The 15,546-nt window shown below is 40.5% G+C and overlaps 2 protein-coding genes across 3 annotated transcripts; one reads left to right on the top strand and one right to left on the bottom strand.

The window, feature by feature from the left end:
* Positions 1-426: 426 nt before the first annotated feature.
* On the bottom strand, positions 427-4,527 carry LOC148340464 (myoD family inhibitor domain-containing protein). Its single transcript, XM_088291188.1, has 4 exons — positions 4,433-4,527; positions 3,631-3,752; positions 3,327-3,554; positions 427-1,215 (listed from the first exon to the last, which is right to left on the bottom strand). Exons 2-4 carry the CDS (start codon positions 3,749-3,751, stop codon positions 953-955), a joined length of 612 nt encoding a protein of 203 aa, XP_088147314.1. The 5' UTR covers position 3,752; positions 4,433-4,527; the 3' UTR covers positions 427-952.
* Positions 4,528-4,577: 50 nt separating this feature from the next.
* On the top strand, positions 4,578-15,546 carry cxxc1a (CXXC finger protein 1a). Of its 2 annotated transcripts, none has more exons than XM_088291962.1 (15): positions 4,578-4,595; positions 4,860-4,990; positions 7,476-7,603; positions 8,573-8,673; positions 9,036-9,151; positions 9,236-9,394; positions 9,603-9,776; positions 10,599-10,718; positions 11,008-11,231; positions 11,354-11,561; positions 12,657-12,767; positions 12,845-12,894; positions 13,874-13,970; positions 14,079-14,231; positions 14,858-15,546. In XM_088291962.1, exons 2-15 carry the CDS (start codon positions 4,985-4,987, stop codon positions 15,002-15,004), a joined length of 1,794 nt encoding a protein of 597 aa, XP_088148088.1. In that variant the 5' UTR covers positions 4,578-4,595; positions 4,860-4,984; the 3' UTR covers positions 15,005-15,546. The 2 variants fall into 2 exon arrangements, with proteins under 2 accessions (XP_088148088.1, XP_088148086.1); XM_088291960.1 differs by having other exon boundaries at positions 9,576-9,776.

Genomic DNA, 15,546 nt, shown 5'->3' with positions numbered 1-15,546 from the left:
CAATCCTACCACTACATGTTTTTACCATCAAAAATCCTAAAACTGATTTTTTTTTCAGCATTGAAATTCAACATGTAAATAATCCGCCTGCAAAACAAAATCAGCTGCCAAAAATTTGACAGTAAAAAAAAAAAAATCCCCCCAAAATTTACCCCCCCCCCCAAAAAAAATCCCAAAATTCGGCTGTGAAAAATCTGAAACAACATAAGACATTCCAAGGAGGAGCAATTGATCCGCATCTCAAGTCATTTCAATTCTACAATTTTGTATCGGAATGACGGGTTTTGACAGTGGGTTTGCATAGAACATATTCATGCTTTAAGGTGTATACGTCTATGTACTGTCATACAAAACCGCTAGTTGTTTGGCAGACTTCTTTTTTTTTTTTTTACACTTGATTCTCACAGACTCACACATGCGCAGATGAGATCTGCAAGAGGCCTTTATGTTTGCAATTCTTTAATGTTGGCTGTCGTTTCTCAAAGGTTAGCTCTATGGTCAGCTCACGTTGTCTTTTCAGTTACTTCCTGTTTCCTGTTTGGATGTTCCGAAAACGGACAACTGCATCCAAATTTCCTGTTTCGGGCTGGCTCGCACCCCCTGACGTGTCAATCACACCGAGTTGACTTGGTATTCCACAGAACTTGAACAAAGGGCACATAGAGACAAACAACTGACACTGTGCCATCCAAATGTCACAGTACTTTAATTTAATGGTCACCAGTCAATGGCAGGCCAAGTTTCTTTGAATCCAGAACCTCTGGACTATGAAGCAGATGTGGTAATCACAATCCAACTGTGCTTAAATAAATTAGTGCATGTATTTGCTCCTTAATGAAGTGTTCTGCAGCCTGTGTAAGGGCACGTCACATGACCCTCAGTAATGTCTCCAAGGAAACAAGACTCCACATGAAATTTGGAGTGACATCCTGTAGTCCTCCGATTGGACACCCTAAGAGGGGAAACATATGGCACAACACTCCAAACAAATCTCCAAGCAGTCTGCCGAGCTGCAGCACTCCTCCAGTATCCCACAGTCCAAGGGGGACACGCACTCCTCGTCCCAGCAACAGCAGCAGCAGCACCAGCAGCAGGTGTCAATGAACGAGCAGCAGCCGGACAAGCCCCCTCCGCACGTCATGCACCTCTCCACCGCCCAACATATGGACGGAAGCTCGCAGAACAGACATGCCAGTACGCAGCCAACGCAGCAGTCTGTGGAGGAAAAGAGACAGTGAATGCCAGGCAAGACGGTAAATGCGTTGTGTCTTTTGTATACTCACTGCAGAACCAAAACAGTCACAAAGACCGTGAGAGTCATCTAGCTTCAGCCAGTGTTTTCATTTTTTCTCATCACAGGAAACAACTTTTTCCCAACTTTCAATGCCACATGTTTGATGCTCCCTGGAAAACTCTAAACAGGCAGTTTTGCGTTGAAGGAGACAAGGTCTTTGTGTTTGTTTCTTGTTTTTAAAAACCCTTTTGCCGCAGATGCCGTCTGTTGGTTATTGTGCTGCAGTTGTCACCAGTCAGGGCCTTCATTTTCAAAGACGGCCAGCCAATCCAATCCTCCAGCTCAGTGCAGGTGCAATTTTTTTGGGTCTACCACGATCTTTCAAAAATGTTTTATGTTCTACTGCACCCAACCTGAGCAGCAATGGCACACTGCGAGAGGCCTTTCTTATGCAGCTCGACGATCCCAAAATTACCAAAACAAAAGTTTAAAGTTCTAACAATGTGCAGTCATCCCTTAGTAGAGCAAGGTTCACTTAATGAGGGTTCCATGCATCTCTGATTTTTTTCCTTTATTGTACCGTACACAACAGTCACTCATCTGCACACCTTTGATAAAGTAAATATCGTTAACCAATCAAATATAGCCTCCCACCATTATAGATTGTAATCCTTAACAGGTGGTTTAAAGAGAGGGACAATTGGATGATGACCCCAAGTGGACAAACAATAATACCTGCACTTCACATGAATATGTTCGATTTTTGCACGTAGTATATGCATGAAGCTTTAAAAATGCCATTTCATGGAATTTTGTCTATTGTAGGCATGTGATAGAATGCAACCAACCCAATAAATCAGGAATTACTCTCTTGTACTTTAAGCGACTGCATTCAAATACGTCCTGCATGTACATGAAAACTTAAATATATTGAATTAAAAAATAACTGGAGAGGCAGGAGGCATGGGAACTCATTTCTAACATTGACAGTCAAAACACAACAGTAAAGCCACTTTAGAAATGATACTTTAACTATCCCTTCCAAATGTTTCACACACTGCGGATGTGTGTGTGTGTGTGTGTGCAGGGGGGGGGGTGTGCGTGTGTGTGTGTGCGCGCGTGTTTTCATGCGTGCCCATGCCCCACAGAGATAAGGTTCATGTTGAAGGTGTCCTGCTGATAAATGCAATGGGTGTGTTGCTCTTTCAACTTCCTGTCACAGTGACATCCTCCAAAAATGGAGAAAACACACTAAGTGATGACCAGGTGACACTATGTTAAGTGCAGCTTATGCATTATGTATTATGTATATCTATTTGCAAAATAATTCGATTTTATTTGCTAGGATTTATTTTTTTGAGGCAGATTTCGTAGTTCGAAGCGCATACCTGCTGCCATCTACTGCTTTCCATTCAAATGTCTATGAACCAAGGAGATTGTTAAGTGGTAGTTTTTGAATAGTTTTTTTTTTTTTTTTTTTTTTTTTTTTATAAACCTTTTTTTTTGGGTCATTACTGTGCCAACTGGAGAAAAACACAAACAAAACCAATTCTTTAAATGTTTACATTTGGGTTTGTTTCATAGCGAGGTCAGGCGCTCCATCACAAAGCTGTGGGCACGAGGAGCCAGAAACTTTCGAGCAGTGGGAACATTTATCCTCATCCAGCAATTTGTAGAATATGCTTGTCGTTATTATTATTTCATTATTGACTTTTTTTATGCTTTCATAACCTAACTTTTGCTGAAATTGCGCCATAAAATGTGACAATAAAGGCTTTCTAGTTAGCTTAGCGACAGGACGTTAGCACGCTGCCGTACCTTAAATTCCGAAAACAAAATTGCGTCAATCATTTGCTCCACTGGAGTGCAGTAAGATATTAAACGTCTGTTTTGCAAATAGAATGAAATTGTTCCTTTGTCAAAAACTCGATTAATGACGTATTCCAGGAAATTACAAAATCAAACAAAAGTAATTTCATTATATTTGCATTACGCCTAAAATGGTTTAAAATCAATAAATGAATAGATTAAATGAATTAAAAAAAAACAGGATGCGAGGTGAACACAACTGACAGCATAGCATAGCACGCACCTTCTTCTGTCACTTCTTTAATGAGGGCGGTGTTTGTCTTGAGGGAGGCGTGGCTTTTGCTATGACAGAGACGTTTCTGATTGGTGGGCGCCACTGGAAGAGGAGGTACCCGTGATAAATTGGCCACACCTGAGGCGGAATCTGTAATGACATCACTGATGACATCACAGTGAGGCGTGTTTATTTGGACGTCCACTTCCCTATGAATTTCCAGAGAGGTGTGCTGGCCTGCAGGTAAATGACGGGTGAAGTCAGTCAGTAGCCTATGCCAAGCTAACATTTTGTTCACATGCTTTTGTCTCGCCTGCACTTGGGAGTAGGCATGGTCTGTTGGTTGCCGGCTGGCTGGAGATGCACTCTGATTGGTCGGAGTACTCAATAGCTCCGCCTCCAGCGGCAGAGGCGTCTGATGTCACCACGTCCATCCTGGCCAATGAGAGACAAAAAGTATTGTTTTATGAAGAATAATGAGTCGATCATTATTAACAAATTAATGAATTACTTAACCATAACATGACATTCAAAGGCATGAGGAAATGAGAGAAAATGTATACACTTTACTGCCCTCTGTTGGACGCTTCAACTGTGGAAGCCACGTTCACTTTATAAAATACGAATTATCAGAAGCAAATGCTGGTAATACAGTTCTATGCTCAGGAGCTCTGCTTACCTTTAGGCTTTTACATGACAGCACTTCAGTCACCATAAAAGCAGTTCTTTCGCGTTCGAACTCCATCCTGCCTAAATGCCAAATCATTGGCCGAGAAACTTGGTGTGGTTTATTTATTATATTAATCAGCCACACTGAGATGTCATAAATGCGATAGCGAAACTTTGAAGCATTCACTCAGATCAGTAAATAAAGGCAGATAATTAAAGATTGACTTGGTTGTTTAATTTCACACTTCGTGGGTGGGCAGCCCACTCTCTGCTATTTGTTTACAAACATTAAAACGTCAGTTTTATATGTTCCTTTTAAATAAATGCAGCACTTCTCTAATTTTACGGTTTTGGTTTATTTATTAAGAAATGTAAAATATACAAATCCATTAATCATAACTATAAAATGTAATTTAGTTAATTAAATGATATGAATGAAAACCAACCTTCAGCCTCCACACGCGCTTTGTCCCCCAACAATGCGTGTGCGTGTTTGAGTCTGTGGCACAGTTCGAAGTTTGACGGGTGGTCTTGTGTGTGTATCTATGTGAACGCCCACCTCAGTTCGTTGCGGGCACGTCATAACAAGAATTGCGACAGACAGTCGAGGTAAAAACATGTTCTTAAGAAAATATTGCTTTAAATAAAGACGGTTATGTGTTAATGCAGATCATAAAGTGCACTTTGCACCATTAATGGTGGGCACTTATGAATCACGTTACATGTTTTTTTTTTTGTTTTTTTTTTAATACATTCAAAACATCAATAAAGCATTTTTTTAAAGAAATAACCATATCGATGATACGCCCTCAAAGCGCATTTTAAGTGTAGCTCATTTTGTGACCTATATGTGTCGCTGTCATTCCGCTTTAGCAAAACATCAAGAGAAGAAGAAAAGGTGCTACTGATGCTTTGAAGAAAAGGAGGATGAAGTCGAACAAAGAGAAGGATGTTCATGTATTTTGGGGAATAAAACGCGTATTTTGGCTTCAAACCAAATGATGGTAAGTATTGTGACGGTAATGTAGAAACAAATACGACTACTCCAATCGCGTAATGGCGGTTGGTTCGCGTATATTTTTGTCTTCATTCTTCTACTCGCAATTGTTTATTGTTCGTGCTTCACATTTTCAATCTTCTCGAAGGTAGGAAAAATGGAAGTGTGAACCGATACTTCTGTAAAACAGACGCTGGTTAAGGATAAAGTGAGGATTTAACCTATTTGTTTAAACAAAAAAATAAAAGTACGGATTCTGATGTTTACTTCAAGGTAAAAGGTAAAAAATATATTTTTTGCAACCGTCACTTATATAGACATTTTCATAGGGTTTATTTGTCACTTCACTTTTGCTGCACATTTGTCATTGCTCCCCCTCCACCAGAGATGACAAACTCAGTTTGGTCAAGTTCAGGGCTCACGTGAAAGCATTACATCCTGAACTGTTCGTCAGATTAGTCACAGGACAGACATAGACACATAACTGATCAGTGATTGCAAATAAAGATCCATTAGTTTCTTTTACTTAAAAATTAAATGAACACATGAAGATGTATGAATTTGTTTTCACTCTTTTTTTTCTAACTTGGAATACAATGAATTTTCCCAAACCAAACTCTTATTGTGAAACTGTTGACTAACATTTACATGCAGATTTCAGCTATTACGACACTATATATTTGATTACACAGAACTACCGTATAAGCAAAACTGCCTCTGCAGAGTAAAGCAAATGCGGTTCAGTCGCAGCAGCTGCTTATAATGCTCCTCATGGTCCTTTAGGTATTGTAGGTGTTGAAAGCATGAAAGAAATGGTCCATCAACACTGTCTTTTTTTTTTTTAACCCAGGAAGGGTCACTGTTGCCCTTTAGTAGGGCCCGAACAATAGACATTTTTTTTAGGCCGATGTTGGTTTTTGGTAGGAAAAAAATATTACTGATTAATCTGCTGATTAATAACAATATGAATAATCCATTAAATATCTCCCTCCTCCCATTACATTTTAATGGACGTCAATTATATGCATATTTTAACTATTGGGGATCTGAACTGTTCCCTATTCACCGCCAATAGCAGGTGGCAACTGTAAAAATGTTTAAAAAAGTAGCTATCTTTTACAGTTCACGGACTTTATTGCATTGTGCAATGCATTTAATTAATGAAGTTATAAGGACATCATTAGTTGTCACATGTGTGTTTATTACCAGTAATATATCCATCCATTATCTGTCCCGCAAGAGTCGCGGGGGGGGTTGGAGCCTATCCCAACTGGCTTCGGGCAGTAGGTGGGGTACACCCTGAATTGTTTGCCAGCCAATCGCCAACCGTCCGCGCTCCAGTAATATATATGTCATTTTCAACACATTATGACATGTTGCACGATGTTTTTATAACATGCTTTTTTTAATATTCGTTTTTTAAACAAACCGTGACTTTAGGTTGGGTATAAAATCGTGACATCCAGTCAATTCCTTGCATAACTTGCATTGCTCACCTAAATGTTGCTTGTAAAAAAAACAAAAACAAAAAAAACAAGACCTTATGTGCAAATGTCATTGTATATATTTATCTATTTTATATATTTTGGTAAACTATTTGGCCACGATCGTCTGATGTAATTGGTCAACTGGCCGATTAATTGGTCGGGCCCTATCCACACCACTATAACAACAGCCAACCTTGCCTGCTGCTCTCTTGCTGACAAGGGTTTAAAAATTCAGGGAATTTTCCGAGTTGGATGCTTTCCCTGGAAGTTAACAGGAATAAACTGGAGTAAACCAATCATTTAAGAAGGAAGGAACTTAAATATAGTTGGGCAAAATATACTTTAACGCAATCCTAACTAAAACAACCATTTACAATGGTACATTGATTTAGTTAGTTACAAGCATTCAAATAGTAAGTTACTGTAATGGCCTTGAATGTTTTGTTGAAATGTTTTGATTTTTGCTTGAACATGTTAACTGTTCTTTAACATTCCTTCTATTCCCATAAATTCCCACAAATTCCTAATAACTTGCATTCATTCCCATAATTTTTAATTTGGAATATTTACAAAATGTCCCATCTTGAATTCCTGTGGAAATAAACCAGAAACCTAACATAATTTACCAGATACTTTCCACCCCTTTCCTTTCCCACATTCACAGGCTCTTATTTACCTCATCCCAATTCCTTTGGCTTTCTTATCCAGTCACAAATAAGAACTAATTTTCGAAACTTATACGACAATTCAGACAGTGAGAAATTATAAAACCTTTAACACAACATAACCGGTGGGTCACCACTATTTTTGTTTCACTTTTAATTACAAATTGCATGGCTGAACCAGCCCCTGCGGAGGCTGGTTTTGCTCACACCAATGCTTGACACATTTCATTTACTGTATGCAACTCTATAATTTTTAATTTACGGTCCAATTAGCTGTGATTTCCTAAATTGCCGCGAAGAAATTTAAAGCTAAGGCGTTACATATATGTTTGTCTTAAAGGAGGAAAAGACGCCACGTCTTCATCCTGATGAGGATGAGGATGAGGAAGGGGGAGACGTTACCATGGAAACACGAAAGGGGCCTGTCTACTGTGTCTGTAGGAGACCTGATATCAACTGCTTCATGATGTAATCAACTCAGCATATACCCTCTTTTATCACGATATAGGCCATTTTGCACGCCCCCACACACACACACACACACACACATATATGTATACATATATTTTACGCTCATAAATTAGGGCTGTCAAAATTAAAGCTTTAACTCTGGAAATTAATCTGAAATATTTTTACTCAGTTAAATATTTTAACTCGATTGACTCAATTTGGTTAACTGAAAAAAAAAATGTGCATACTCTGCAAATATTGTACCATATTAGCTGTACAGCATGAGTACATTATCTCAGGACAAAACACCTTGCTCAAGTTACCGCCGGGCTTTGCGAACCAACGCTGCTGAAGTGTGGCGCTTGTGGGTAGTTTTGTGAAAGGTTTATAACAAAAATGCCTATGCAGATGTCTCAGTTTAGATCAATACAACAATATTTATCTGAATTATTGTTGTATTGCACTGGAGAGGGGAGCTCTCTAATCTCGTTGCACACTTGAGTACAATGACAATAAAGGGATTTCTGATTCTGATTCTGATATTCAAGAATCAAAGATATTAGAACAGTCTTTGATTTAAATCAGGCTCATTCACACATGTAACACATTTAGCACACATGAAGTACATGTTAGTGCTCAAATAATACTTTTTACACGCACATCGACCTGCAGTCCATGTAATACCTGGAGCACTTGTGTTCACACCTGCAGCACGTGTAACACTTGTAGCACACGTTTGACACCTGTAGAACGTATAATACATTTGTCAGACACATTTAAAACCTGAACCGCGCACATAACACTTGTAGCACACATCTAACTGCTCCTTACTATTCAAAATGGAGACCTCACGAAAATGGAAAGAGTCAGCAATAAAACACATGAGGTTTACTGCTGGCCTTATTTCAGGTGCTTGAATAGTTTTGCTAAGCACTGTACATTATTGTGCAGTCTACCTAATCAACATGTGCATTGTCATCCAATCAGAGGCTGCGACAGCTGCACCGAATGGTTCCATGGTAGCTGTGTGGGCGTGTCAGAGAAGGCGGCCAAAGCCATTCGAGTGTGGTTCTGTCCATCTTGTCGAGGTGAACGCAAATATTGACTAAATCATGCAACACACACGCGCACACACACACACTTGTTTTCATGTGAGTGATGTCAAGCCACATGTAACTAGTGATGGGAAAAAATGCTTCATGAACCAGTTGTTGTATTTTTGAGTCCCGTAGATGGCACTGTTGGTTTAAATAAAGGTTTTAAAAATGGCAAGTCAGTGTGCTTTCAGCCCAATATTGAAGAGAGAGTGCCATCTACTGGAGTCTAAAAATACTACAACTGGTTCATGAAGCAGATTTGAAGCGTCATTTACCCATCACTACATGTAACCACTCACATCAAATAGCGTGGTCAGGAGCGCATGTGACATGTTATCAATCGTCCGTCTCAGAGGGCGACCCGTCTCTGGAGATTAAGTATCGTCAGAAGAAGACAAAGTTGGCAGAGCCAGAGGAGGATGGGAGCTCACCCCCTCAGTCCATGAGTGACGGCAGGCGTAGCTCTCAGGTGGCTCAGCAAGCAAGAACAAAGCATGTCACGCGGTTGACAAAGGTTAATTTTTGTTTCTTTTTTCTCACCTGTGTCACGTAGCAAATCAAACGGTCCGCTCGCATGTGCGGCGAGTGCGAAGCCTGTTTGAGAACGCAAGACTGCGCCACTTGTGATTTTTGTAAAGACATGAAGAAGTTTGGAGGACCCAACAAGATACGCCAAAAGTGTCGACTGAGGCAGTGTCAGTTCCGTGCACGGGTGAGTGGTCACGACATTGACCCAGTGACAGTAGTTGTTGTTCATAGTACACTTGCAAGCATAAAACACATAGCACCCACATTCACACCTCTAGCGCCCATATAATTGAATATTTTAAGTATATATGCAACACCTGAAGCATGCTTGTGGTGAACGAAATTAAGTGAGTTTTTTGCAAAAGATGTGGCATGTTCGTGGTGTGGAGCAGAAGATGCTTCGCGTCAAAGAAGAGGAGATGAGTCGACGCAGTGCAAAAGGGCGACGTGACCGCCACAGGAAAGACAGCGGGCACCTTACAGATGACGAAGAGGAGGAAGATGTGTTCAGTGAAAGTGAGCTGGAACTATACCAGCAGTACAAAGCTGCTGGATTCAGCGACATGGTCAGTGGATGGTTCAGGGCCATTTAGGGCTGCACAATATCCATCCATCCATTATCTGTACCGCCACTCGTCAGAAGGGTTGCGGGGGTTGCTGCAGCTTATGCAAGCTGTCTTCGGCCAGTAGGCGGGGTACACCCTGAATTGGTGTCCAACCAATCGCAGGGCACACATAGACGAACGACCATCCGCGCTCACATTCATACCTAGGGGCAATTTAGAGTGTCCAATCGACCTGCCATGCATGTTTTTGGAATGTGGGAGGAAACCGAAGTACCCGGAGGAAACCACGCAGGCACCGGGAGAACATGCAAACTCCACACAGGAAGGCCGGTGCCGGAATCAAACCCACAACCTTAGTATTGTGAGGCCATCGTGCTAACCAGCCGGGCCGCCCCGCTGCACAATATATCAGAATGCCCTTTATTGTCAATGAGTGCTCAGTGTGCAACGAGGTTATCAAACAAATATTGATATTGCTTTATTGGCCCATGCAATATGCATATCACAAAGACATGTAATTTATTTTTTATGGAATTGTATCCTTTTATCTCAATTTGACCAGTCAGACGCAAAGTTAAGTATCATATCTAGGGTAATTTCATTTAATTAAGTAAAAATACATTGATGTTACTCACTTTGCTGCATTAAACAAAATCTTTCATTCGGTAATAAAAATGTAAATTTTTTAGGTACTTGTTAAATATTGCAGTAATATCGACATCATTATCATTACTGTCAACATCCATATTGCATATTTTAAAAATATCGTGCAGCCCTAATTTCTGTTGGCACTTCTTCCCTTGACGTGTGTTTCTGTTACAGCTGTGGCACAGTGGAGAGGGGGAGGAGGAGGAGGAGGAGGAGGAGGAGGAGGAGTCACTCAGAAAGAAGGCGGTGAAGGTGAAACATGTGAAGAGACGAGAAAAGAAGCCAGAGAAGAAGGCGAGTACCAATATGATGCATAAAACACTGGTAGCAGACGTGACACCTTTAGCACACCCCGAACATGTGTAGCACACCTGCAAAATATGTAACACATGTAGTACGAGCACACATTTTCATTCCTGTATCATTCATGCTTAGCACACACACACATCTGTAGCGCACACACAATGTTTATTACACAAGTAGCACACGTGTAACACCCGTAGCATTCATGTAATGCCTGTTATATTTATGGAACACCTGTAGCACACAAGTCCATTCACGTAACTGATGTCTTCATCCACAGAAATCACTCTGCACCCCCAAAGAGGAGGCGCGGCGTCACAAGGCAAAACAGCGACACAGGGGGCGCGTGCGGCACAGTGAAAGAGGAGGTGGAGGTGGCGGAGAGGCTGATGCAAAGGAGCTTGACAATACTCTGCGCCAATGTCTGGGGCCAGGCTGTGTCCAAGCAGCCAGGACCACCTCCAAGTACTGTTCTGACAACTGTGGCATGAAGCTCGCAGCCAAGTGAGTCTCACCCCACATGCACACTTGCAATACGACAACATACATTTACCCTTGTTATAACATTTTCAAATTTCTATACACATACATTATGCCTGTATCACGATGGTATGTGGTGTACACAGTCGCATCTATGAGATCGTGCCTCAGAGGATCCAGCAGTGGCAGCAGAGCCCCTGCGTCGCTGAGGAGATGGGGCGGAGACAGTTGGAGCGAATCAGAAAGGAGCAGCAGGCCACCAGGCTTCGTCTCACTTTGATGGAAAAGCGCTTCCACGAGCTGGAAGGCATCATCGCCAACTCTAAACTCAACCAGGTGCAACACGATGAGGAGGTATGCAAAATTATCAAATTATAATACATAACTAGTGAATCCACTTTTGTAGAAATTGTGTGTGAATGCTGCAAAGCTGACGGTAGATTGAAATGTTGTGGAATTAATTGAGTTGTTGTTGATTTAGAACGTCGGGCTGGCTGATATGGTTGAAAAGTGTATTACAATATAATGATACAATATCAGATAAGTAGTGCATATTAGTCAATATCGATAGATATTGAATATGATTATTTTTATTAGTATTATTTTCATGCTATATCATTTCATTTTAAAATGTAATATTTAACCTTAAATAAGATGTTAACACAACTATGCAAAAGTCAAATTAACCGGTCATTTTAAGATTAAATAAACATCTTTTTAAACAAATGGCCTCCCAGGCACAGTGAATCACAAAGAATGTATTTCATATTAGTCTATCGATAATTATTGTTTTAAGTATTTAAAATAAAAAAAATAATAAATTGATTAAAGAAATAAAGAAATTAAATATCTATCAAGAGGAAGGAAACCATTCAAAGGTATCTGGTAGTAAGACAAGCTTTTGTGCTCCAAATTTTATTTTATGTGCTTGTAATTGTGGCGCATATCTGACATCATACTCTGTCGGCAGCATGCAGAATGAAGTGGGACGGGTTTGCTTCCCATCTATTATCTGAGCCGCTTGTCCTCACAAGGGTCGCGGGTACACTGGAGCCTATCCCAGCTGTCTTTGGACAGTAGGCGGGGTACACCCCAAATGGATTGTCAGCCAATCGCGGGGCAAACGAAGACAGACATCCATTTTTGGAATGTGGGAGGAAACCAGAGTACCCGGAGAAAACTCACACAGGCACGAGGAGAACCCTTGCACCTCTAAACTGTGAGGCAGACATGCTAACCAGCGTCCACCGTGCCGCCTAATTGATATTGAGATATTGAGTGCCCGAGCAGAACCCGAGACTTGAAGTTAGAATTGGTTGCAAAAAGTATGTTTTAGAAGGGCAAAAAGTGGTGGAGCAGTAATAGGTACATGTTTTTGAATAGAATAACATAATGCTCTTCAGAATTCACAAAATTAATCAGCTGTCACGCTTGTTTGTGTCTGTCAAGGCCAATGAAGGCGATGGCGAGGACACAGACTTTCAAATTTTCTGCGTATCCTGCAGCCATCCGATCAACCCCAAGGTAGCACTGAGACACATGGAGAGGTGTTACGCAAAGGTCAGTATAATCCGCCACCTGGGTCCTATTCAGACAATTTCACTGTCTCTGACCCCGGCTCACCTTTGTCCCAATAGTACGAAAGTCAGACTTCCTTTGGATCCATGTACCCCACGCGGATTGAAGGGTTGGCACAACCGTCTTCTACATGTCTACCTGTCTGTCTGCTCATGACTGTCTCAGTAGCACACATTTAACATCTCAAGCAAACTCAACACTTGGAGCTCATGCGATGCCTGTAGCACACAAAATCGGCATAAGTTTATGTAATATCTGTAGCACATGTCACATATAGCACATGTGTAACACTTTTAAATTAATATCTTACATGAGCTTTTAGGGTTGATTTAAAAATTATTACTGTACGGCCATACAGAAGGACGGTCAAACAGTCGTTTGGCCTTTTACACATTAGAGTGTAACCTTTTTTTTCTTGCACTCGAGAAATACTCCGTATACAGTATATATTTTAAAAAAGCGAAACTAATAACTAAACTAAAACAAAGCAATTATGAAATAAATAAAAACTACAAAAAGATGAACAAACACGCTCTAAAAACTAAGTAATGCTCACTGAATTATTTATTAAACAAAAGTCACAATGAAAGAAAATCTACCTATAATAAAAAAAAAAAAACCCGGACTATTATACCTCAGGTCACACCTCTGGCACATATGTACACAACTGCACCACGTCACACCTGTAGCACCCGCATAACATCTGGAGTACGCACCTAGCACACGTTATCGGACAACTGTAGAGCACTTAACACCCGTAACAGATACCATATTTAGCACGATCAAACCTGTAGAACCCGATCACAACAGTTGCACACCGTACAACGATGCAACACGAGCAATCTCACCTGTAGAACACATTCACATAACGCACACAAAGATACCTATACCATACATTTAAAAACTCTACGACACGCCCTCACACTAGTATTGAACACACACAGATGTGATCTTCTGTGCATTCACACCTGTACCACAGAGGATCACATCTGTCGCACAGCTGAAATACTTGTAGCTCTCCTGTGTCTGTTGAGCACAACTGAGTGGGTTCGCATCATAAAATTTGGCATGTTTATTATGTCACACAGAGCAACACGCCTGTTCTGTGACGTCTACAACCCTCAGAGCAAAACCTACTGCAAGAGGCTACAGGTGTTGTGTCCGGAACATTCCAGAGATCCAAAGGTCAATAAATTTTTTTCCCTCCTTTTGCTTACAGAAAATGCGAATAACAATGACAATATTCCAAAATTGTATTCACTTTTTGTTTGATATTGTTTGTGTGTCATCCAGGTGGCAGCAGACGAGGTGTGCGGCTGCCCTCTGGTCAAAGATGTCTTCGAACCCACCGGCGAGTTCTGTCGGGTCTCCAAGAGAAAGTGCAACAAACACTACTGCTGGGAGAAGCTCCGACGCGCCGAGGTGGACCTGGAGAGGGTCCGAGTGGTATGTAAAGCTCCCTGTGAAGGTTCTTGGTGAGGTTCATGGCAGCATCTCGAAACAGTAAAAGAGTCCAAATGTGTGTATTTATATGGCACAGTGGGGGAGTTTGAAACAGTCCAAAGTACTGTATGTGTTCGCACCACATGCACAGGTTCCCACAGAAATTTGCACCTTTTGGGTGATTTGGGAATCATCAAATGTTGGAAGAGTATAACAGCGCAAAGATTATCATACATACTGAACATAATGAACAGAAGTCAAGTACATCTATTTAGAAACAAAAGGGAGGAAAAAACAAGTGGTGTAAAAAAAAAAAAAATGTACTCCTTTTTCTCTGAAACAATGAATATAATAATATGTGTTATAAAAATCTAATAATCGATTGTCAGACAGGCTGTTGATACTTTATATTTGGAAAAGATCTCAAGTTTCTAATCAGATCTGGACAATTTGTAGCAATATTCTTAGCACAGGGCAAAATTGTCTTATAAGACGCTGTGTGCATAGAAATGAAAGTATGTAAGAGTTACGTGAAAGCATTTTTTAAAAAAGTAGATTATATGTACTTTACTTAAGTTCTGAGTTTGAGTACTTTTACCACCTCTGCTTACACATATTTGTGTTGCCAGTGGTACAAATTGGACGAGCTGTTTGAGCAGGAGCGGAATCTGCGGGCCGCCATGACCAACCGGGCCGGTTTGCTGGCTCTCATGCTACACCAAACCATCCAGCATGACGCGGTAACCACAGACCTGCGCTCTGCCAAAGACCGCTAGACAGCTTTTGACATCACCAGTCCACTCCAAAGAACTCCTCGCAACACCGTTCATTTTAAAGTGATTGACTACAATTTTGAAGGTTTTAAAGTTTATATTTTACCACAGTGTCATTTCATATACGTGTGATAATGCATTCCTTTTGTATTTTTCTATTTTTTTTGTTGTTTCTTTTTCTGTTTTCAAAATTAGATTTATTGAGGTTGCAAAAGGGGTGGACATTTTCTGGTAAATTTCAATGGGAGTTTAACCCGAAACCGAAAAGAATTGATAAGCACTGTCATAAGCAGACATTCACGCTATGCTATACAATTAAAAACTGATACATTTCAACAAATGTTTTTGTAAGTAGGATACTATCAAGTTTTAAATGCTTTCTTTCGCAATAGTCAACTTTATTTTTTTTACAAATTGAAAAAATTCCAACTTTGAAATGTGCTCTAATTTTGCATCCATGACTGTAATCAAAGTATGACATTAAAAGCTGGCGCTGTTGTATTGCTTTTTGAGGGGGAGGTCAGTAATAAACACTAGCTGAGATA

Source organism: Idiotropiscis lumnitzeri, chromosome 3, assembly GCF_059441095.1.
Source record: "Idiotropiscis lumnitzeri isolate Australia: NSW breed Sydney's pygmy pipehorse chromosome 3, RoL_Ilum_1.0, whole genome shotgun sequence".
NCBI classification, from domain to species: domain Eukaryota; kingdom Metazoa; phylum Chordata; class Actinopteri; order Syngnathiformes; family Syngnathidae; genus Idiotropiscis; species Idiotropiscis lumnitzeri.
The sequence above is the reverse complement of the archived record's forward strand: the minus strand, read 5'-3'. Positions and strand labels throughout refer to the sequence as shown.